At 39.8% G+C, this 17,253-nt stretch overlaps 1 protein-coding gene across 7 annotated transcripts in view; it reads left to right on the top strand.

The window, feature by feature from the left end:
- Nucleotides 1–16,009, top strand: part of LOC136449003 (WD repeat and FYVE domain-containing protein 3-like) — a 119,660-nt gene extending 103,651 nt beyond the window's left edge. For all 7 annotated transcript variants that reach the window (XM_066448758.1, XM_066448757.1, XM_066448755.1 and 4 more), the window contains 10 exons: nucleotides 1,947–2,101; nucleotides 4,069–4,221; nucleotides 4,964–5,143; nucleotides 5,869–5,994; nucleotides 6,378–6,588; nucleotides 8,481–8,691; nucleotides 9,090–9,367; nucleotides 10,554–10,665; nucleotides 11,478–11,675; nucleotides 12,290–16,009. In XM_066448758.1, the coding sequence (XP_066304855.1) occupies nucleotides 1,947–2,101; nucleotides 4,069–4,221; nucleotides 4,964–5,143; nucleotides 5,869–5,994; nucleotides 6,378–6,588; nucleotides 8,481–8,691; nucleotides 9,090–9,367; nucleotides 10,554–10,665; nucleotides 11,478–11,675; nucleotides 12,290–12,425 (1,760 nt within the window). In that variant the 3' untranslated portion in view covers nucleotides 12,426–16,009. The remainder of the gene's footprint in view (nucleotides 1–1,946; nucleotides 2,102–4,068; nucleotides 4,222–4,963; nucleotides 5,144–5,868; nucleotides 5,995–6,377; nucleotides 6,589–8,480; nucleotides 8,692–9,089; nucleotides 9,368–10,553; nucleotides 10,666–11,477; nucleotides 11,676–12,289) is intronic.
- The last annotated feature ends 1,244 nt before the right edge of the window (nucleotides 16,010–17,253 follow it).

Raw genomic sequence — 17,253 nt, 5'->3', positions numbered from 1 at the left:
TATTCATAAATGACATATCTAAGTGCTTTGATCCCACGAAATGTGATCCTGCAGTCCTAACTTCAAAATCCCTAAATTGTTTATCCTGGGCAGACGATCTCGCTCTGATATCATCGTCAAAACAAGGGCTACAGCATTGTATTGATTGCCTAGAAAAGTATTGTAAGAAATGGAAACTATCTGTCAATGTTTCAAAAACCAAGGTTGTTGTTTTCGGCAAAGGTTCTAAGAAGAAATACAAATTTCATATTTATGACAAAGAAATAGAAATCACTGACAGCTATACCTACCTCGGTATTCCGTTTACATCATCGGGTAAGTTCAAAACTGCCAGGAAATATTTAAAAACCAGAGCAATGAGAGCACTTTTTAAACTCAAGGCTCTTATACTCTCTAACAATGACATTTCAATCAATCTTGGAAAAAACCTATTTGATAAATTCGTCAAGCCCATCTTTATGTACGGCTCAGAGATCACATGCTTTGACCGTTCTTCCAAAACTATGAAAATTATTGCATCACATACCGGTAACATCCGTGAATCTTCTCAAAAGGTTCTGTCAACTTTACTAAAAATACTTGATATTCAAAATAACTTTCCTGCCACCATTCGAAAAACCACCTCTTCTGAATCTAATAGTACCTATGTTGTATGTTTCGAAAGAAATACAGATAAAGAAATACTAATGCGTCATGCCAATAGCCAAACTCTACGAGAGAACGGCTTCCAAATCATAAACCTACACGCAAATCAACATATTCCAGAATTTGACATCATTGATATGCGTTTCCAGAAATTCCTGTTAGGTATACATGCCAAAGCCTCAAACGATGGTGTCAGAGGAGAAATGGGAACTTTCCCAACGATGATGGACGCAGAAATGCAACTTGTAAAATACTGGCACCGCTTAGTTCATTTACCCGAAGATACCTTACTTCGGGAGGCATACAATGCTGTTCTTTTAGGAGAACATGATTGGGTTGTCCACGTGAAAAATATCCTCAACTACCACGGTTTTGGACATATATGGCTGAACCCGAAGTCATACCATATAGATATAATCAACACTCAGCTACGACAACGTCTACAAGATGTTTATATGCAAAATTGGTATTGCGCTATTCGAAACAATTCCAAACTTTCCTTTCTTTCTACCTTAAACAAGATTTATAAGCAAGAAAACTACCTTTCAAACATTAAGAGCCTCGACGTACGTAGAGCAATCACAAAACTCAGAATTGGCTGCCATAAATTAAGTATAGAAACGGGGAGATTTCAAAAACTCCCTATAGACCAGAGGGTTTGTCCATTTTGTCCAGAGGTAGTTGAAGACGAATATCACTTTTTGATTGTATGTCCCAAATATTTTGATTTACGTAATTCACTATACTCAATGCTATCGTTGGACTTACCAGGATTTATCTCAATGGACTTAAATAGCAAATTTAAGTACATAATGACATGTGACAACCCATGCATGGTATACATTGGGAAATATATCAAAGAATGTCTAGACGTAAGAAACTCCTCCAATAATTGTAAAATCCCATTGTCATCCCATACTACTACACCATATTGTATAAGATAGACTAGTACACCATATTGTATAAGATAGACGGATTAGCCTAGTAGAATGTTATCTATGTACCAGTGAATGCCATACTCTGTACCTTGTACAATTGTTGAGCAATAAAGTTATTATATCTGCGGGTAGAATACTACTTGAAATCATCTTGCTTCTAAGTACCTTTGTAAAGCAGCTGTTGTTCATTTCTTGGCTTGAAGAAAGTGCAAAATATATAGTCGTCTGTGAAAAAAAAAACGACAGTTGAATGACGGCATTCTCCTTGTTGGACCAAAAGTTCAAATTGAATCGTGTTACCTACGCTACAGAGTCACAGATAGTACTTTCATGCTGGTTTGTACTTGAATGTGTTTCTCTCAGAGCTGAAGGGTGCAGTTGGCCAGATCACGGCGACTGACAAGGCTGTCCTGGCTGTGGAACAGAACAAGGTCCTCATCCCCCAAACTTACAACAAGTACATGGCCTGGGGGTTCGCCGATCTCAGCATCAGGACTGGGACATACGAGTCAGACAAGGTAACATGGACACTCCGTCAAGCTCTCCATGTCATACATGGTTTAAGGTGGCCCTAAACCCCGGCTGAGGAATTCAAAGAGTATATCAAACTATATGTTGCAGTTAACTATGGACTTGGAGCTTTTGTCATATAATACCTTATTGCACGACGGTAATTTATTCAAAATTTTATGACGTCACGATGACGTCATCAAAAGTTATTGGGCCACGCCCATTTTTAGAAAAATCGAATTGCCAGGCTAGAGTTTGGGTAAAAATCAATGGTATTTCTCAGAAATGTACATAATGGTGATAGTAAAAATATAATGTTTTAGTTTTGTCATATTTTCAAATGCTGATTTTTTATCAATTTTTTTCGGTAATTTTGATTGCCCCCTATGCAGCCAGCCTTAACCATCTCAAGGCATTGTTTCAGTGAAACTTGACGGTTTAGTTTAGAGGGTTATCTCCACAGAAATGAGTATTTTCCCCATATTTTATAAGTAGTTTTACCATGGATTCGTTTTGAAAATCATATTTTTATTGTACATGTATATGGAACGTTTTTTTCCTTCAGGGGCTGTAAAAGTGTCGAAATTGCTGTTTTTTTCGCCACATTCCACGGGCCCGGGGCCCGATCACTTTCTGTTAAATGAGGGTCAGTGACCTTTCAAAAAGTGCTTCCTGGCGGATTTAGAAGGCAAGACATGGATATCAGTTTTCCAGAGGGAGGGCTTTTTTTGGCTAATTGTTGAATATTTCGTAAATATACTTGTCAGTAGTGAAGCTGGGTCTCAAAATTAAAATTGTTATGATTTTGTACATTTGCCCCGAGACATCTGTATATTTCACGTTCAATGTTATGTCTACAAAATACCGACATGTATGTAACGTTTTTCGGAAGTTATTCTTATGCTTGGTAAACTTTGTCAAGCAAGTTATTTGTTGATATGCCGTGAAGTTCGTGATTAGGTAACTCTCGGATGGACAACCCAATAAAGTCAGTCGTTACAATTAACGTTAGATTGTTGTTTGAGGGCATTGAATTTTTTTCTAATAGAAATAAACTTTACTCATTAAAACTTAGTTCTTTTGTCATACTTATTCATACTGGTGCAGTCAAGCTAGTTGTTGAAATGTTGTGAAGTCGGCGATCCTAAATGTTACATTTCTCTCAGATGGACATCCCACGATCCAAGAAAGACAGCCGTTTCTGTAACTTTAGATCGGAGTTAGTTGGCATTGGATGTGAGAAAAAGAAAAATGAACGTTATTGAATGAAACTTAGTTCTTTTGTGATAGTTGTTCAGTGCAATTCACACCAGTACAGCTTACTACAAATACTCAATCTGGAAGTTCATGCTTGGCACAGCTTCGGGGATCCTCCATGGGTCATGTCATCATCCACATAGCCCAGCCTGATTGGCGGAGTGGCCTCTTGTTTTCCCGCCACGGGACCATCTGGGCTCCCCAGGGGGGTGGAGTAAGCTGTTGTCAATGATTCCCGCTCCGAACTGAGGCATGAAAACTGCAACTTTACACAAGATTTTAAGAATAGGCCTTAGAAATGGAAATAATTTATTATCAGCATATGCCTCAGCCCAGGTTTTAGGGTCACCTTAAGGCTTAAATGAGCCTAGTATAGCATTTAATTTTTGAACCAAGTTTTCAGGAATTAGATGAAGACTTGGTTGCTTGTAGAATAAAAAAATGTGTGTCACCAACAGGCTTGTAAGTGTACAATTTCATGTACATGTGGTACCTCTCAATTGTAATTGGAAAGTGGGGGATAAGATGTGGAGGCAACTGTGCTCTTTTGGTGTAAGTTTTGCTATGTGCTGTCTTCTTTAATGTAAATATAATAACTCTAAGTGCCTGGTATGTAGTTGAGGGCTTCCAGTGGGGAGTTTTGCTCAGTGCAGCCTGTCCTAGTGCCTGACTGTTGTAATTTTGTATTGTTAAATGTTGATATTTTGGGTCCTTCCAGGCATCTGGTGTGTATGAGGGCCTCCAGTGGGGAGAGGTGCTCTGTGCAGCCTGTCCTAGTGCCCGAGTGTTGATCACAGGAGGGACCAGCACAGTCGTATGTGTCTGGGAGATGCCAGGAAAAGACAAGACCAGACAGCTGGTGCTCAAACAGGTACATCATATCATACGCTTGAAACTGGTCACTTTATTTTGTACATTTTAATGTCAGCGTATTGGAAGCTGTGCAATTCTAATGGTAACTAAATGCACTGAAAAGCCTGCCTATGTTTTCTACCATCATGGTAAATGTGCAAAGATTTAGTATCTTTTGATAATGTTTATCAAGTCTACTATACATGTAACAGTTGCAGTCCTTAGGATGGGATATAAAGCCATGGTTCATTTTTCCTATTGAAAAAAGCAAAGGCAAATTTCCCTGATACAGCAACCTCTGTATACATACATGTATAGAGTTCAACACAATGTATTCTGAGATACCAGATCCAACCTGTTGGAGGGCTGGGACCAAGGGTGATGCTGAATAAACCGTGTTGTATTTTATTAATGTTAGCCACCCGGAAGAAAAAAATAATGCGCCAGAAATAGAGGAAATTTGGGGTCTTCAAAAAACAAAAAGTAACAACATCGATTCCAATGTTTGGGGCCGGTATTCAAATTTTTGACAGTGGCGCACGCATTTGTTGGAAGCCTGGCTCCCAGTGCAATACAACTTTGAAGTCCGTGTAATACAGTAAATACGGACCAGTAAATACACCAGTCCTGTATCAAACATTATCCTAGCCCAAGTATGATATGATGTAACAAACTGACTGTGTCATGACTAGTAAAAGAATGATGTAAACATCTGCATACTAGATCATCCGCATGTTGTTATGACTCTTTTTCCCCTGTAGGCCCTGTATGGACACACGGAGCCTGTGACCTGCCTGGCAGTGTCGTCGGCGTACAACGTGATCGTGAGCGGCTCACGTGATCGCACCTGCATCATCTGGGACCTGAACCAGCTCATCTTTGTTCGACAGTTACGGGACCACGCTGCCCCTGTCGCTGCAGTATACGTCAACGAGCTTACGGTAAACAGGCATTTTTGCATTTTAACCATAGTTCTATAGCATTTTTTTATTATTTTGTTATTTTATTTCGTGATAAAGGATCACATGACAATGTTGGAAGCTGGAGTTTGCTCAGTGCAAAGCTAAGAAAACAATTTCTGGTCACTGAAGTAAGTTGGTGGGGATATAGATTACTAGGCTAGGAGATGGCAGTGAGCGTTAGTTTTGAGGGCTTGTCGGTTGTATTTTTAAGTACAACCAACAAGCCCTCAAAAGAGGGCCACACTTGTAAGAAAAAGAGTTCCATAATTTTGTCTGACAGTCTGTGTAATGATGTGAGCTAGAGGAGAAGCTAATGCCATGCTGAAAATCTCTTAATGGTGAAACAAATATTGAGAGTTCAACCATGGCCATGAAAGTATCTTTCGAAGAAAGACAAGGAGACGACGTTTCAAAAGTTATAGACAACTACACTAATTTCTAGTAGCTGTAAAATTTTTTAAATCTTTTGTACACAGTCAGTCAAACCTGGATTCAGCAAGCACTCAATGGACTCAGAGGCAAAATGGTTGCTCAGAACAGGTGGTTGCACAGGACAGGGTGGGGTTAACAAATTGAATGTAAATTTGGATGGGACTGTTTCAATGTGGCTTGTAAGTTAATGTAACTGCAGGTGGTTGCCTGGGCCAGGTGGTTGCCCCTGGCCTGGTTCTGGTTTTACTGAGTGTATTTTTCTTCATATACAGGGAGACATTGCAACCTGTGCTGGCACATTCCTGTATGTGTGGACCATCAATGGGGAGCCCATAGCCAGTGTCAACACCATGACTACAGGCCGCAATCAGCAGATACTCTGTGTTTGTATGTCCGAGGTGAGGCATCTTTGGCGGCAAAGTATATCCTGTAATGTATGTGTGTGTATGTGTTTGTGTGTGTGTGGGGGTGTGTGTACGTATGTGTGTAGGTGTGTGTGTGTTTGTGTGTGTGTGTGAGTGTGAGTGTAGGTGTATGTGAGAGAGAGAAATAGACTAATATGTGTTCGTGATTAAAGTGTGTCTTTGTTACCAATTTAATTCAAGTGCTGTTTCAATGTTTTCAGACTCAGGGACATCGTTCTATTATCACACTAGCTGTCATCTCTAGACATTCAATTATCTATGGGAACATTGTGTAGTACTATGTATATCTCCAGTATCTAAAAGCTTTTTGAGGATTTAAAAAGGTTTAATGAAGTTCAACGACATTTGTTCTCCAGTTAATGGAGTGGGACGTGCAGAACGTGATAATGACGGGGTCAAGCGACGGCGTAGTGCGGATGTGGAGCGTGGAGTTCGTGCAGGTACCTGACTCGGACGTGGCTCAGGAGGAGGAGAGGATGGAGGCTGAGAAAACGGACCGCGGGAAGGACACGATGTCGGGGAAGGACGCAATGTCTGTACAGGTGGTGGGGCCGGTCACTCGGACAGGTGAGCTACAATCATGCAACATAAATTACTCTCTCACTCTCCCATTCTTGTTCTCTTGCTCTCTCTCTCTTCTGTTACTGTAAACTTAAGAAAGTTCTTTTTTACAAATCATTTTGTTTCTTTTATTTTTATAACTGGTAAGCCATCTGTGGGAGTTACATAGGTAAGGTAAAGTTACATAGGACTGTATGCTTTAATCCACTCTATTGTAAAGTTAAGTTAAACTTTGATACAGTATACGCCAATTATTTGTATACCTTTTTTCTGTATATTTCGTCTTTCTGTATAGAATTCCAAAACACCATTACCATCTACCATTCACTCATTGTAAAAACAATGTATAACTGTATCGCCAATGATTGTTAAGTTCGGTGTATTGTATAGAATCTTGTCCGATTATATCGTAAAATGACCCAAAACTATAGGCTAAATTTTGGGTTTGCATTCTAGTTTTGGGAGTTGGGACGCCGTCTACTGTTCGACAATCGCACTCTTTTGTTTCTTGCTATTGTTATGGTTGCAAACAATCGACATCGGTGCCTTTGACATACATGTACGTTGATCTCATTAAAAACCTGTTTTTCAAGACTCAAACGACGAAAGTCAGCGAAACATTAAGAAAAACAAAGTTTTTTGCCAGAGCATTTGAGCCTCTATGCTGTGACTTGCCATGATTTGCCGTTATTTGTGGCCGTATTTGGCGGAGAATCTATTCCTTAAATTCTTTCCCTGTGAAAATTCTGCTTATGTAGCGTAGATGAATCATATTTTACGGCGCGATTTCACATAAAATGGAGAGGCGATGGCCGGGTGACGCCGGGCAGCCATCTCTGTTTACTCATTGATATGCATGTTTACCGCTTGTTCTAAGCGCTGATTGATTCGCGTAGCAAAACCTGTGCTCTGATTGGTTGACTGCAAGATTTCAAGTGATCAACATGGCGGGAGTTTATTTATTTGGCAGGACTTTCCCACGCAGTTCGGGCTTATCTTAACAAACTAGATTGCGTATATAATCCAATATGGTGACGTTAAGATCGTCGGAAAGGTCGGATTGTACTTTGATTAAAATTTTGCAAAATAAAGTTGCGATATCGTGAGTTAGTTTGTGTGTCTTGCTCGAAATCCTATTAGCCCCCTTCCCCTCCTTCGGGACGTCAGTATCGCTAGTTCGGACAGTCGTATAGTTCGGGGAGTTGTATAATTTGGGCTGACAAATGGGCTATACAGATATGCGGAATCTACTGCATCATCATCAGTTCATGGAGTGTTCTTTGAGAAAGAGAAAATGTTTTCAGTACAATATAAGTCAGTAATGAGAGTAGTACTAGTTGTACACCCTGTTAGGCTCTAGCTAAGTGCGTGTCTTTCCATCATCAGATAGAATCTTGCTGCGAATGACAGATAAATGTCAATGCCATCCCGTCAAACTTGTTGGACAAAGATCAATGGGTAAAGGTATAGATGTACATGTATCCAGATCCAAACACTAGCTGGAAATCGGACAAGCAATGAGCTTCTTACCCTATGACGGAAAAAAAATCATTATTTTTAGGATTTGTCTGTGTCAGTTTGATACGTGACTGGCTGATATTTTGGGTAATCACCCGGGCTTCAGCTTGTATCACACAGACTTTCATAGAATATGTTTTCTCAGCATCTCAACTTCGGCCTCGGGCGATCTGACCCGTGGTTAGGCCGGTACCTAGGGTGATACGGAATACCCCATATTGTATTCTACGTACTTGCTCTCTGTCTCTGTCTCTCTCTCTTTCCCTCTCTCTCTCTCTCTTTCTCTCTCCAATTAACTAACATGTTATGCCAAGAAATGGTTAGGTGCTTGCAGGGGAACATAGACTGTTATAGAATCCTGTTTTTCACTCTTGCTACAGTAAATGATGAGGATCTGGAGAGCAGTAACTCTGACGACGAATCGGTGACCTCCCAGGACACCGTCACAGCTGAGGAGCCAACCAAGGAACAGAAACCAGATGACAACAGAAGATGGACAGGCACGGGAAAGATATCGTTTGGAAGTGCCCTCCCGCCGGAACTGGTGACCGGCGCGCCCAAGTCAGGACGAGATGCCGACAACAATGAACAGTACGGAAACTTTGGATCCAAATCAGCTTTTCAGGGTTGTGGATTGATAGTTATTGTAACTTCAAAGAACAGTTGATTCAGGTATATCTTTACATCTTGCAGCTGGCTAGTTTTTGGTAGGCTACCGGAAAATAGGTGACTTTTGGCAGCTTGCTTTTGGGTCATTCAAAGACGATGGAAATGTGACAAAATGATGTTGAATATGTTGAAAATTAGTTGCATAAGTCAATCTAAAAGGAGAATTTTAAAGTAAGAATATTTGCAGTTTGGGCCTCAAAATTCTACAACTATACATACATATCAGCAGCACTGAGACATATCTCGAATACAAAAGAAAATGATTCAGAAAATGTTTGAAAAGGATGGTAAATTGATATTTTTCTCTTCCTATTAAACAGGAACACAACAGCCTCTACAGTGGACAACTGGTCATCACCAGAAGACTTTGTAATTGTAACAGACAAGGACGTAGCAGAAGCCATCAAGTCTGTGAAACCGACCAAGCCACAGGAGCCGCAGAAGTTACCCGAAACAGCTGAAGTTCAGAAAACAGCAGAGTCTCAGAAACCTGCAGAGCCTCAGAAAACTGCAGAGCCTCAGAAACCCACAGAGCCTCAGAAAACAGCAGAGCCACAGCAAGTCACAAATCAGAGAAAACATAGTGGGCTCAGACCAGGTCAGTATCAGCTATGTCTCTCCCCATCTGTAACATCATTACTTGTGTAATTCCAATAGTGTAACAGTCAATATACAGTGTTGTACATATTATATATTTTTTTTTGTTTACTTGACAAACAGCTACTGGCATGGTACACATTTGGCCTGTTCAATTTTGCTTTTCTATGTAGAATATGAGATTATCTATTAATAGAAATTTTGCTCAAGTTTCAGTCAAAAGTATGCTTTGTCAACGGTATTCTCAATGCTTCGGGATATTAAAGTGGTATCTGTTGAAAGCAAGGATTTGTTCTTTGCACGATTTCTGTAGTCTCACATTTTTGCTGTTTCTAATTAGGCCACACCATCTAAATCTTATGGATGACATCCACGCGCGCATTGATTTTCGCCTTTTGTCAAAAAAACAAAAAAAAATCACCTCCTCCAAGGCTACACGGAACTCCGGAACTTGCTGACTTAGATTGCAGCAAAAGGCTAGCATTGTGCCGGCTTATTGGAAAACTGGGGCCTATTGGTGGATTGGTATGCCGTCGATGTTGGCTAGGGAGATTTTGCCGGTTTGCACAGTTGTACGAGAGGATGCAGCGAGTATCGCCCAGACATTTTCAAACACGACCTATCCAGAGTGGCTCTCACACGTTTCTTTTGCAATAATGAGAGACATGGGAGAGGAATTGAGGGATTGGCAGAGGTTTCACAGGGAGATTTGTGAGCGTAAACCATGGAATGCTTAATATGGAGTTCAATGCCATGTATGTTGAAACTATCTTATGGGTGTATATGAGTTATAATTCTTATCACAGTCATATATCATCCACAGTCCTTGAAGCCAAATACCTTCTAATAGTATACTTCTTTGGTCGTTCTTGTCAATATATTAAAAATCAATCACTTGCGCTGAGTCTGCTATGATGAACAAGACAACCTACATGTACCTCCTACAAATAAACTGTGTTCTGTGGTTCAATTCGCAATACCAGCTTTGCACTAGTAGTCCTGTGGTTTAGCAGCATCTTTTTTTGTGCTGGATTTTCTTTTTTTTTTCGCCCGTGCGCATTAGTTTTGGGGTCTCCAGAGGATGTCATCCATAAAATCAAGATGGTCTGGCCTTTAAATAAAAAATTTTTTTTTCCACAGACTGAATCCACATTGTACATTTATGTGCCATTCCTTTGTTGTGTCAGGTTTTAAATGGCAGAGACAGTTGGTGTTCAGAAGCAAGTTGACCATGCACACAGCTTACGACAGACGGGACAACCACGAGCCTGCAGCCATCACTGCACTGGCCACATCTAAGTAAGCCTTTCATGCTTCACTCAGTCTGTTTTAAACTATTCAGTCTTAGACATACCAGGCACTTTGTGTTGTCAGTGTGTTGATGGGATTTTCAGATTCTCTTTGTCTGTTCGAAATTGAAGTAAAACTTACATTCTGAAACAAGTTTTAACTGTAATTTCTAACACAAAAATTGGACTTGCCCAAATTTTCCACTGTACAATTTTTCGTGGTTATAAACCTGCTGTTCAACTGATCCTGCTCACAGTCACTGACGAAAAGTAGTGGATGCTACTTGAAACGTCTGACCGTTTCCAAAATCATATCCAGTTGTTTGAGTAATTGCTTTTTGGCGTATCTTATTACCTGGATGTCTAATCTTCATCGACGTACAATTTTTGTGTTGGAAATTACAGTAAAAACTTGTTTCAGAATGATTTCTACCAACACAGATGAACTTCCAAGAGCTATAATAGGTTCGGATACCAGACTAGCTTTGAATGGCCAAGTAGCTAGGCTGCATGTACATGTAGTGGACACGAAGTCAAGAGGTCGTGTGTTTGAATTCTGGCCTTCCTGGCTAGACGTTGTGTCCATGGGAAAGGCACTTAACATGACTTTTCTCACTCTGCCCAGGTGTAAAAATGGGTACCTAACTTAGGTTGAGGAGGTAAAAGGCAGTGGAAGGAGAGGGTTAGGCTTTGCCTTCCAATGCCAGGCCTGGACACAGTGGATAACGTCCCACTGCCTCTACAGCCTCAACGGCTATGGGACCTTTACACCATGCATGGAACAAGTTTGTATAACTTATTTATTGTCTTGCCCTTTTCCAGGGACCATACAAGGGTGTTTGTGGGTGATGCCCGGGGGAGGGTCTACAGCTGGTCTGTTGCCGAGCAGCCGGGTCGGGTGATGACGGACAACTGGACCAAGGACGAGGGTGTGGACAGTTGTACGGCCTGTGGTCTGAGGTTCACCCTGACTGAGAGGAAGCACCACTGCCGCAACTGTGGGCAGGTCTTCTGTGCCAGGTCAGTCATGATTCAAGGTTCAAGATTGAACATTCATCTGTGTCGGTAGAAGTCATTCTGAATCAAAGTTGACAAAATGCCAACACAAAAATTGGATTTACCCAAATTTTTGACTGATAAGCTCCAGTCTTTGTTTAGGAATGAGCAATCAACTGCTTCTAGCTATTCTGTGATGTCGTGTTATGCAGCTAGAACATGTGACTCGCCTAAACATAAGTTGCAGAAAGTCTATGGCTTCCCCGTCTGTTGACAAAGACTGGAGCTGATCAGTCAAAAATTTGGAAAAAATGAGTGGGTTTTGGGTGGTTAACAGGGTTCTAGTTTTCTTTTTGTCAGGAAACGTTTGGAAATTGTAGTAAGTTTTGGTGGCTTCTTTAAATAGCTCTGATCATTAAAGCCTTTAATAAAGGGGCAGTTTGATATAAAATGTATTTTGCCTTCCACCACATTTGGCATACAGTTGTTACAAAATCTTTCCCCCACATGTAACGTTTTGTACCGCCCTTTCTCAATTCCAACAGGGTGGGCGCTAATTCTAATTTTACTGATTGCATAAAATCAACTTGAGCATATTTTGAGACTCAAAGTGACGCCTGTAATCTCCCCCCCCCCAGGTGCAGTCATTACCAGACAGAGATCCGCAGCCTACGCATCACAACCCCTGTACGCGTCTGCCAGGCCTGCTACAACATCTTGACCGTACAGCACGCCTCCGAGGCACTGGTCAAGACCGAGGCCGCATGGTGGTGACACCGTCCAGAACAACCCCAACCTGCCCACCCCTGCAGGGTAATGGTCCGGTCTTGTAGACGGTGCATGGTAAAGAGACGGACTGGATAAGTGAACTCAACTAAATGTATGATATTTCAGTGATATGATTGTGAGTTCCAGTTTCTGTGTGATTTTGTGTTATATGGTCCAAAATAGCTCTGGTGGACCCAACCATTTCCTTGCCAGGGATGAGGGGTGTTCCCAATGAATTTGTAAATAAATAATGTCCAGTCGGAATATTTGAAGATTGAAGAAGACTTTTTTGTGCTTGTAGATTGTACTCTATTTATGCTACATGTAAGTGGAGAACTTAAATTGAACAATTATTTGGGAGTCAGTACTGATATATAGACACAACAATGATCAGTATTTGAAATTGCCACTGTCAGGGTAAATGTACCAAGGTGGCAAAAGAAGCTTTGTAAAATTCTTCTCTTAGATGAAGTTTTAAAAGGGAATTAATATAGAGATGATAGCTTCCCTACAGCAAATTAAATCTGCACCCCTTCCCTTCTTAGTATTTCCTGATGTGTTAAGTGTCGTCTTAACCCAGACATCTTCTGTAACATCTCTGTCAATGATATACTTTAAAGCTGATTGCTTATAGCAAAGCTGAAACAAATGGTTAGAATGAAGTAAACTTTTCCTACAAAAGAATTTTTTGTAGGAATTAGACTTGCTTAATTGCAACCTGCAGTTAAAGGGTAGCTCACAGGGAGCTCTAAATTTTCCTCTTCTTTAAGCCAAGAAGAGAGAGTTGTCATGTTCACAAATTAACCTTCTCACAAGCAAACCAACCAATGTAGGTGAAAACCAGAATACAAGATATCGAAACTAGAAGTTCTGCTACAGTACTACAACAAGCCGCTAGGGGCTTTCATTTTCGAGGTCTCATCAAGACCTACCATCATACCAAAAAATACAGTCCATCCCAGCGTTCTCAAGTTATTGTGTTCACGGACAGACCCACAGACACACGAACGCTGCTGAAAACATAACATTTTTGGCAAAGGTAATGATATAAGCCTTGGCCTAAATGACCAGGACACTGAATATCAGGAAATACTTCGGATGACTGGGAAGTTCCAAATGTAGCAGTAGCAGACAGTAGACAAACCTGTGGGCCTAGTGGGATTCCATTGTTTTAGCACAGATGATTATTGTCCTGTCCCATTTTGGTAATGACCTGTATCTGTGTCGTATCTAGCCAGTATAACTGCACTTTGGCGTAACACAACAGCTTAAGGCCTGTGTGGCAACTTTCTGCACTAGGATTTTGGATTCGTTATAAGGTGTATCTGCCACAAATTCGTCATATTTTCTCTGCTGCTTGTAATTTCTGATATTGATATCTTGAGTTGTGTTATGATTTGCATGCATGTACCTATACTTGACCAGTCATAGCCCAGAGAATTATTTTATGCAAAACAAAAAGGGTAAATGGGCAGATGCTCCATATGAACCTTTCAAGGGCATTATTATGAACGGGAGAATACTGTATTAAGAATTCAGGCAGCGCAATGCAAAGTTGTTATTATGTCTTTGGAGTGTAAGTGAGAGCGCATAGATCAAATGTCACTACACTCACTTCCAACTTGTGTAAGATAATGTACATGTATGGTGCGAAAATGCAATTTGTGTGTATATAGATTGTACTACTACTGTAACACTGATTTTATCTATTTGTGCTTTGCCGATCGCATTGCAGTCTTTGTACCAGTGAAGTCATGTTATGGGGTAGAATTTGTTAAGTATTCCTGCATAATATGTTATCACCTGGCCAAATACATGTAGGCTGCAGCTTTGATATTCTAGTTTTGAAAATAGAAATTGTCTTAAATACTGCTCTCCCTCTATTTAGCAAGGATCTTCAAAATTACTAAAATCAGAAACATATATAGCCTTATCTGTTTCAATGAAAACACTTTTGGGTGAATTGGGGGGTGCCTTGATGCAATTACAAGTGAAAAATCAGATTCTAGATTTTAGTTACCTGTGACAGTATTCATATTAATCGTGAAATCCTGATTTTGATAATTGGCTGCTTCACTATTTCTGAATAGGTAGCCTTTTTCTTGCCGGAAAACTTGCAAAATGCATGGTTGTTATTTTTTTCATCCCAAACCGAAGAAAAAGTTCTGTTTGTCTGTCTGTCTGATACCTCATTTCCAAGTTAGAATTGTCCAAACGCTGTGTACGGCACAGCTAGATAAATTTAAAACAAAGACTCTAAGTCTAGTGGTGGATGCTATTCGATGATTGATATTAATTTGATACACCTAAATGTAGCTTTAGGACCAACTTGCATTTTTAAACTTGTCTACTCTCTTAATAGGTAGATAGTAGAAACAACTATCACAATGGCTTCCATGGTCACATAGCAAAATTTGATGCTCTTCTAGTGCAGAGTTCATTACAAACAATTGTTCCATCTTAATGTGCTTTTGGTAGACTGTATGCTACCATTATGACAAGTTACTCTTTGTATTTACAAAATTATAAATATGTATTCAGTTGTATGTACATTAGAGCTAATATATGTTATCTAGTTATGATTACATGTATATTTTGTAACATACAGACTTTGTGTGAAAACCTGTTATCAGGTTCTGTTAATGTTATGACCTTTACTTGATTATGTTTACCGAGATATTAGACTTTATGTACAGTTGATATTAGTGTGATGTTCAAAAAATGTGAGTTCCTAACTTTCCTTGGTGCTGGGCATCATTTGGATTATATTTGAGTTGTATTTCTCAAATAGTCAGTACCAGAATTGACATTGATGTGTAAAATTAGGCATGTTTCTTCTAAGACCAATGATAGCCTTTCTTTTACTGAAGGTTTACAAAAATGTCTGTATTCTGTCCATAGATGGAAAGATAAGTTGGATGAGCATCGAAGCCTAGGAATATCTCAAAAGAGATAAATCTCTTTATTCTTATTTTTGTTCTAAACACACCCAACTGGTGTATCATGAATGTTAACATAGGATAGTACTTATTAATATTGTTTTCATCAAACAATTGTAGAGGGTCACATCAAGCTGAAATGTTGGGCAACAGAAATATGCAACAACGTAAGTTGCAGACAGAAAAATACTTGATATTGTGTTGGATTTAGAGTTTTGCAAACCTTCAACCTCTTAGCCATATTTATTGCCACCATGTATTTCTACCACTGTATAAGCTCTACCTTAGACAGTAGAGTTCAGAGTATTTATTGGAATGTGATGTGGTGTACATTGTTATTTATGTCACCAGTTTTATGTGATCTTTTTTTTTTGTTTCTGCACAGAGACAATGCAAACATATAGAGTTATAATATTTTCTTGTCACGGTCAAAAATGCTATGACCAGATTAGAAACTTAATCTTACAAAATGTCTGTGAATGCATATGAAAACGGACGTGTAAGCTTACGAAACGTTGGCCTGTGTGCGATATGATATTGCCATGGATTCGTTGCTTGAAGCTCTGTACAGTACAGTACTTACTGGTAGTAGGCTAACTGGCAGGTGTTACATAATGAAGAAATCAGGAAGAAATAAACAATGCAAACTTCTTACCAGCACGCATTTTCTGTTTCACAGTCTTCAATCTTATTCATTTAGGAATAGAGTGTCATGCAAAAATGCAAGCTGTTTTGCATACCACGCAGATATATCACTCGAAAAGGTTAACATCATTTGGCGAAGGTAGAATGTCGTGGAACTCTAGTTAAGACCTCCATTCCACTTGGACGGCGCTCTCACGGCGACCTAAAATGGTCCAGAGCGCCGTGAGAGCGCCGAACTCCTTGAAAATGTGCTCAAGTGGAACCTCTACGGCGACGCTTGCGCGCTCTCAGCGCGACCAAAATGTCAGCAACGTTTTAATGAAAGATGATGAAAAGTTCATTGCAAATTCTTGCCCGTAGGCTAATTGCAAGTACATATGTAACACGGAGTGGACGGACAGACAATAATGAACAGTATAACAAATGTCTACTCTAGTCTTAACTACTGCCACTAAGTTCTAACTTATTGAGTTTGACTTCTTTTTCCGAGACTGTGGAAGACAAATGATCCCACTTTTTCTGTGATATGTGGGTTTTGTGATGTTAAGAGGAGAGTAGTTTTCTTTTCGTCTGAAAACGTGGAGAAATTAGGATGAAATATGGTGGCCTCTTTAAACAGTTCATTTCTTTCGTTGTCGTAGAATGGGCAACTTGACATAAAATGTATTTCGTCTTCCACCTTGTTTGACATACAGTATTTACAAGTTCTTTGGCACACAGGTAAGTTCTTGTACCGCCCTTTCTTAATTTCAAGGGGGTGGGCACTAGTTCTAATTTTGCTAATTGCAGAGCGTAAATCGAAGTTATCTAATTCTGAATATTTTTCCATGGTATAAGTTGTTTTGCATGTCTTATAAAACGTTAGCTTGCCAGTATCAATACTCAAATTGTGACAGAAAGTTTGAATATACGTATTGGTAATTCTGGACCTTAACATAGTACATACTGACTTGATATCACTGGATGAACTGCAAGAATAGAACATATAGGAGTATCCACTATGGTCTAAAATTTCTTTTACACGTTGTAACAGGGTTTTTCTACGACTAGTTGTAATAGAGTTACGTTGGAACAAGAGAGCGTCAACTTGTAATGGGTGTCTCTCATTATCCATCTGTAACAAGCGCAACCAATAATGAATCACACGTACAGATATATCTAAGTCAAGAGGGAATCTACCAAGTTCTGCTCTAGAGGCTAAATTACTACAGTTTCTGAAAACCCCAAGTATATTTTTGCAGAATCGTTGT

This window comes from Branchiostoma lanceolatum, chromosome 14 (genome assembly GCF_035083965.1).
Source record: "Branchiostoma lanceolatum isolate klBraLanc5 chromosome 14, klBraLanc5.hap2, whole genome shotgun sequence".
NCBI classification, from domain to species: domain Eukaryota; kingdom Metazoa; phylum Chordata; class Leptocardii; order Amphioxiformes; family Branchiostomatidae; genus Branchiostoma; species Branchiostoma lanceolatum.
Note: the sequence above shows the minus strand (reverse complement) of the source record. Positions and strands in the feature narration are given on the sequence as shown.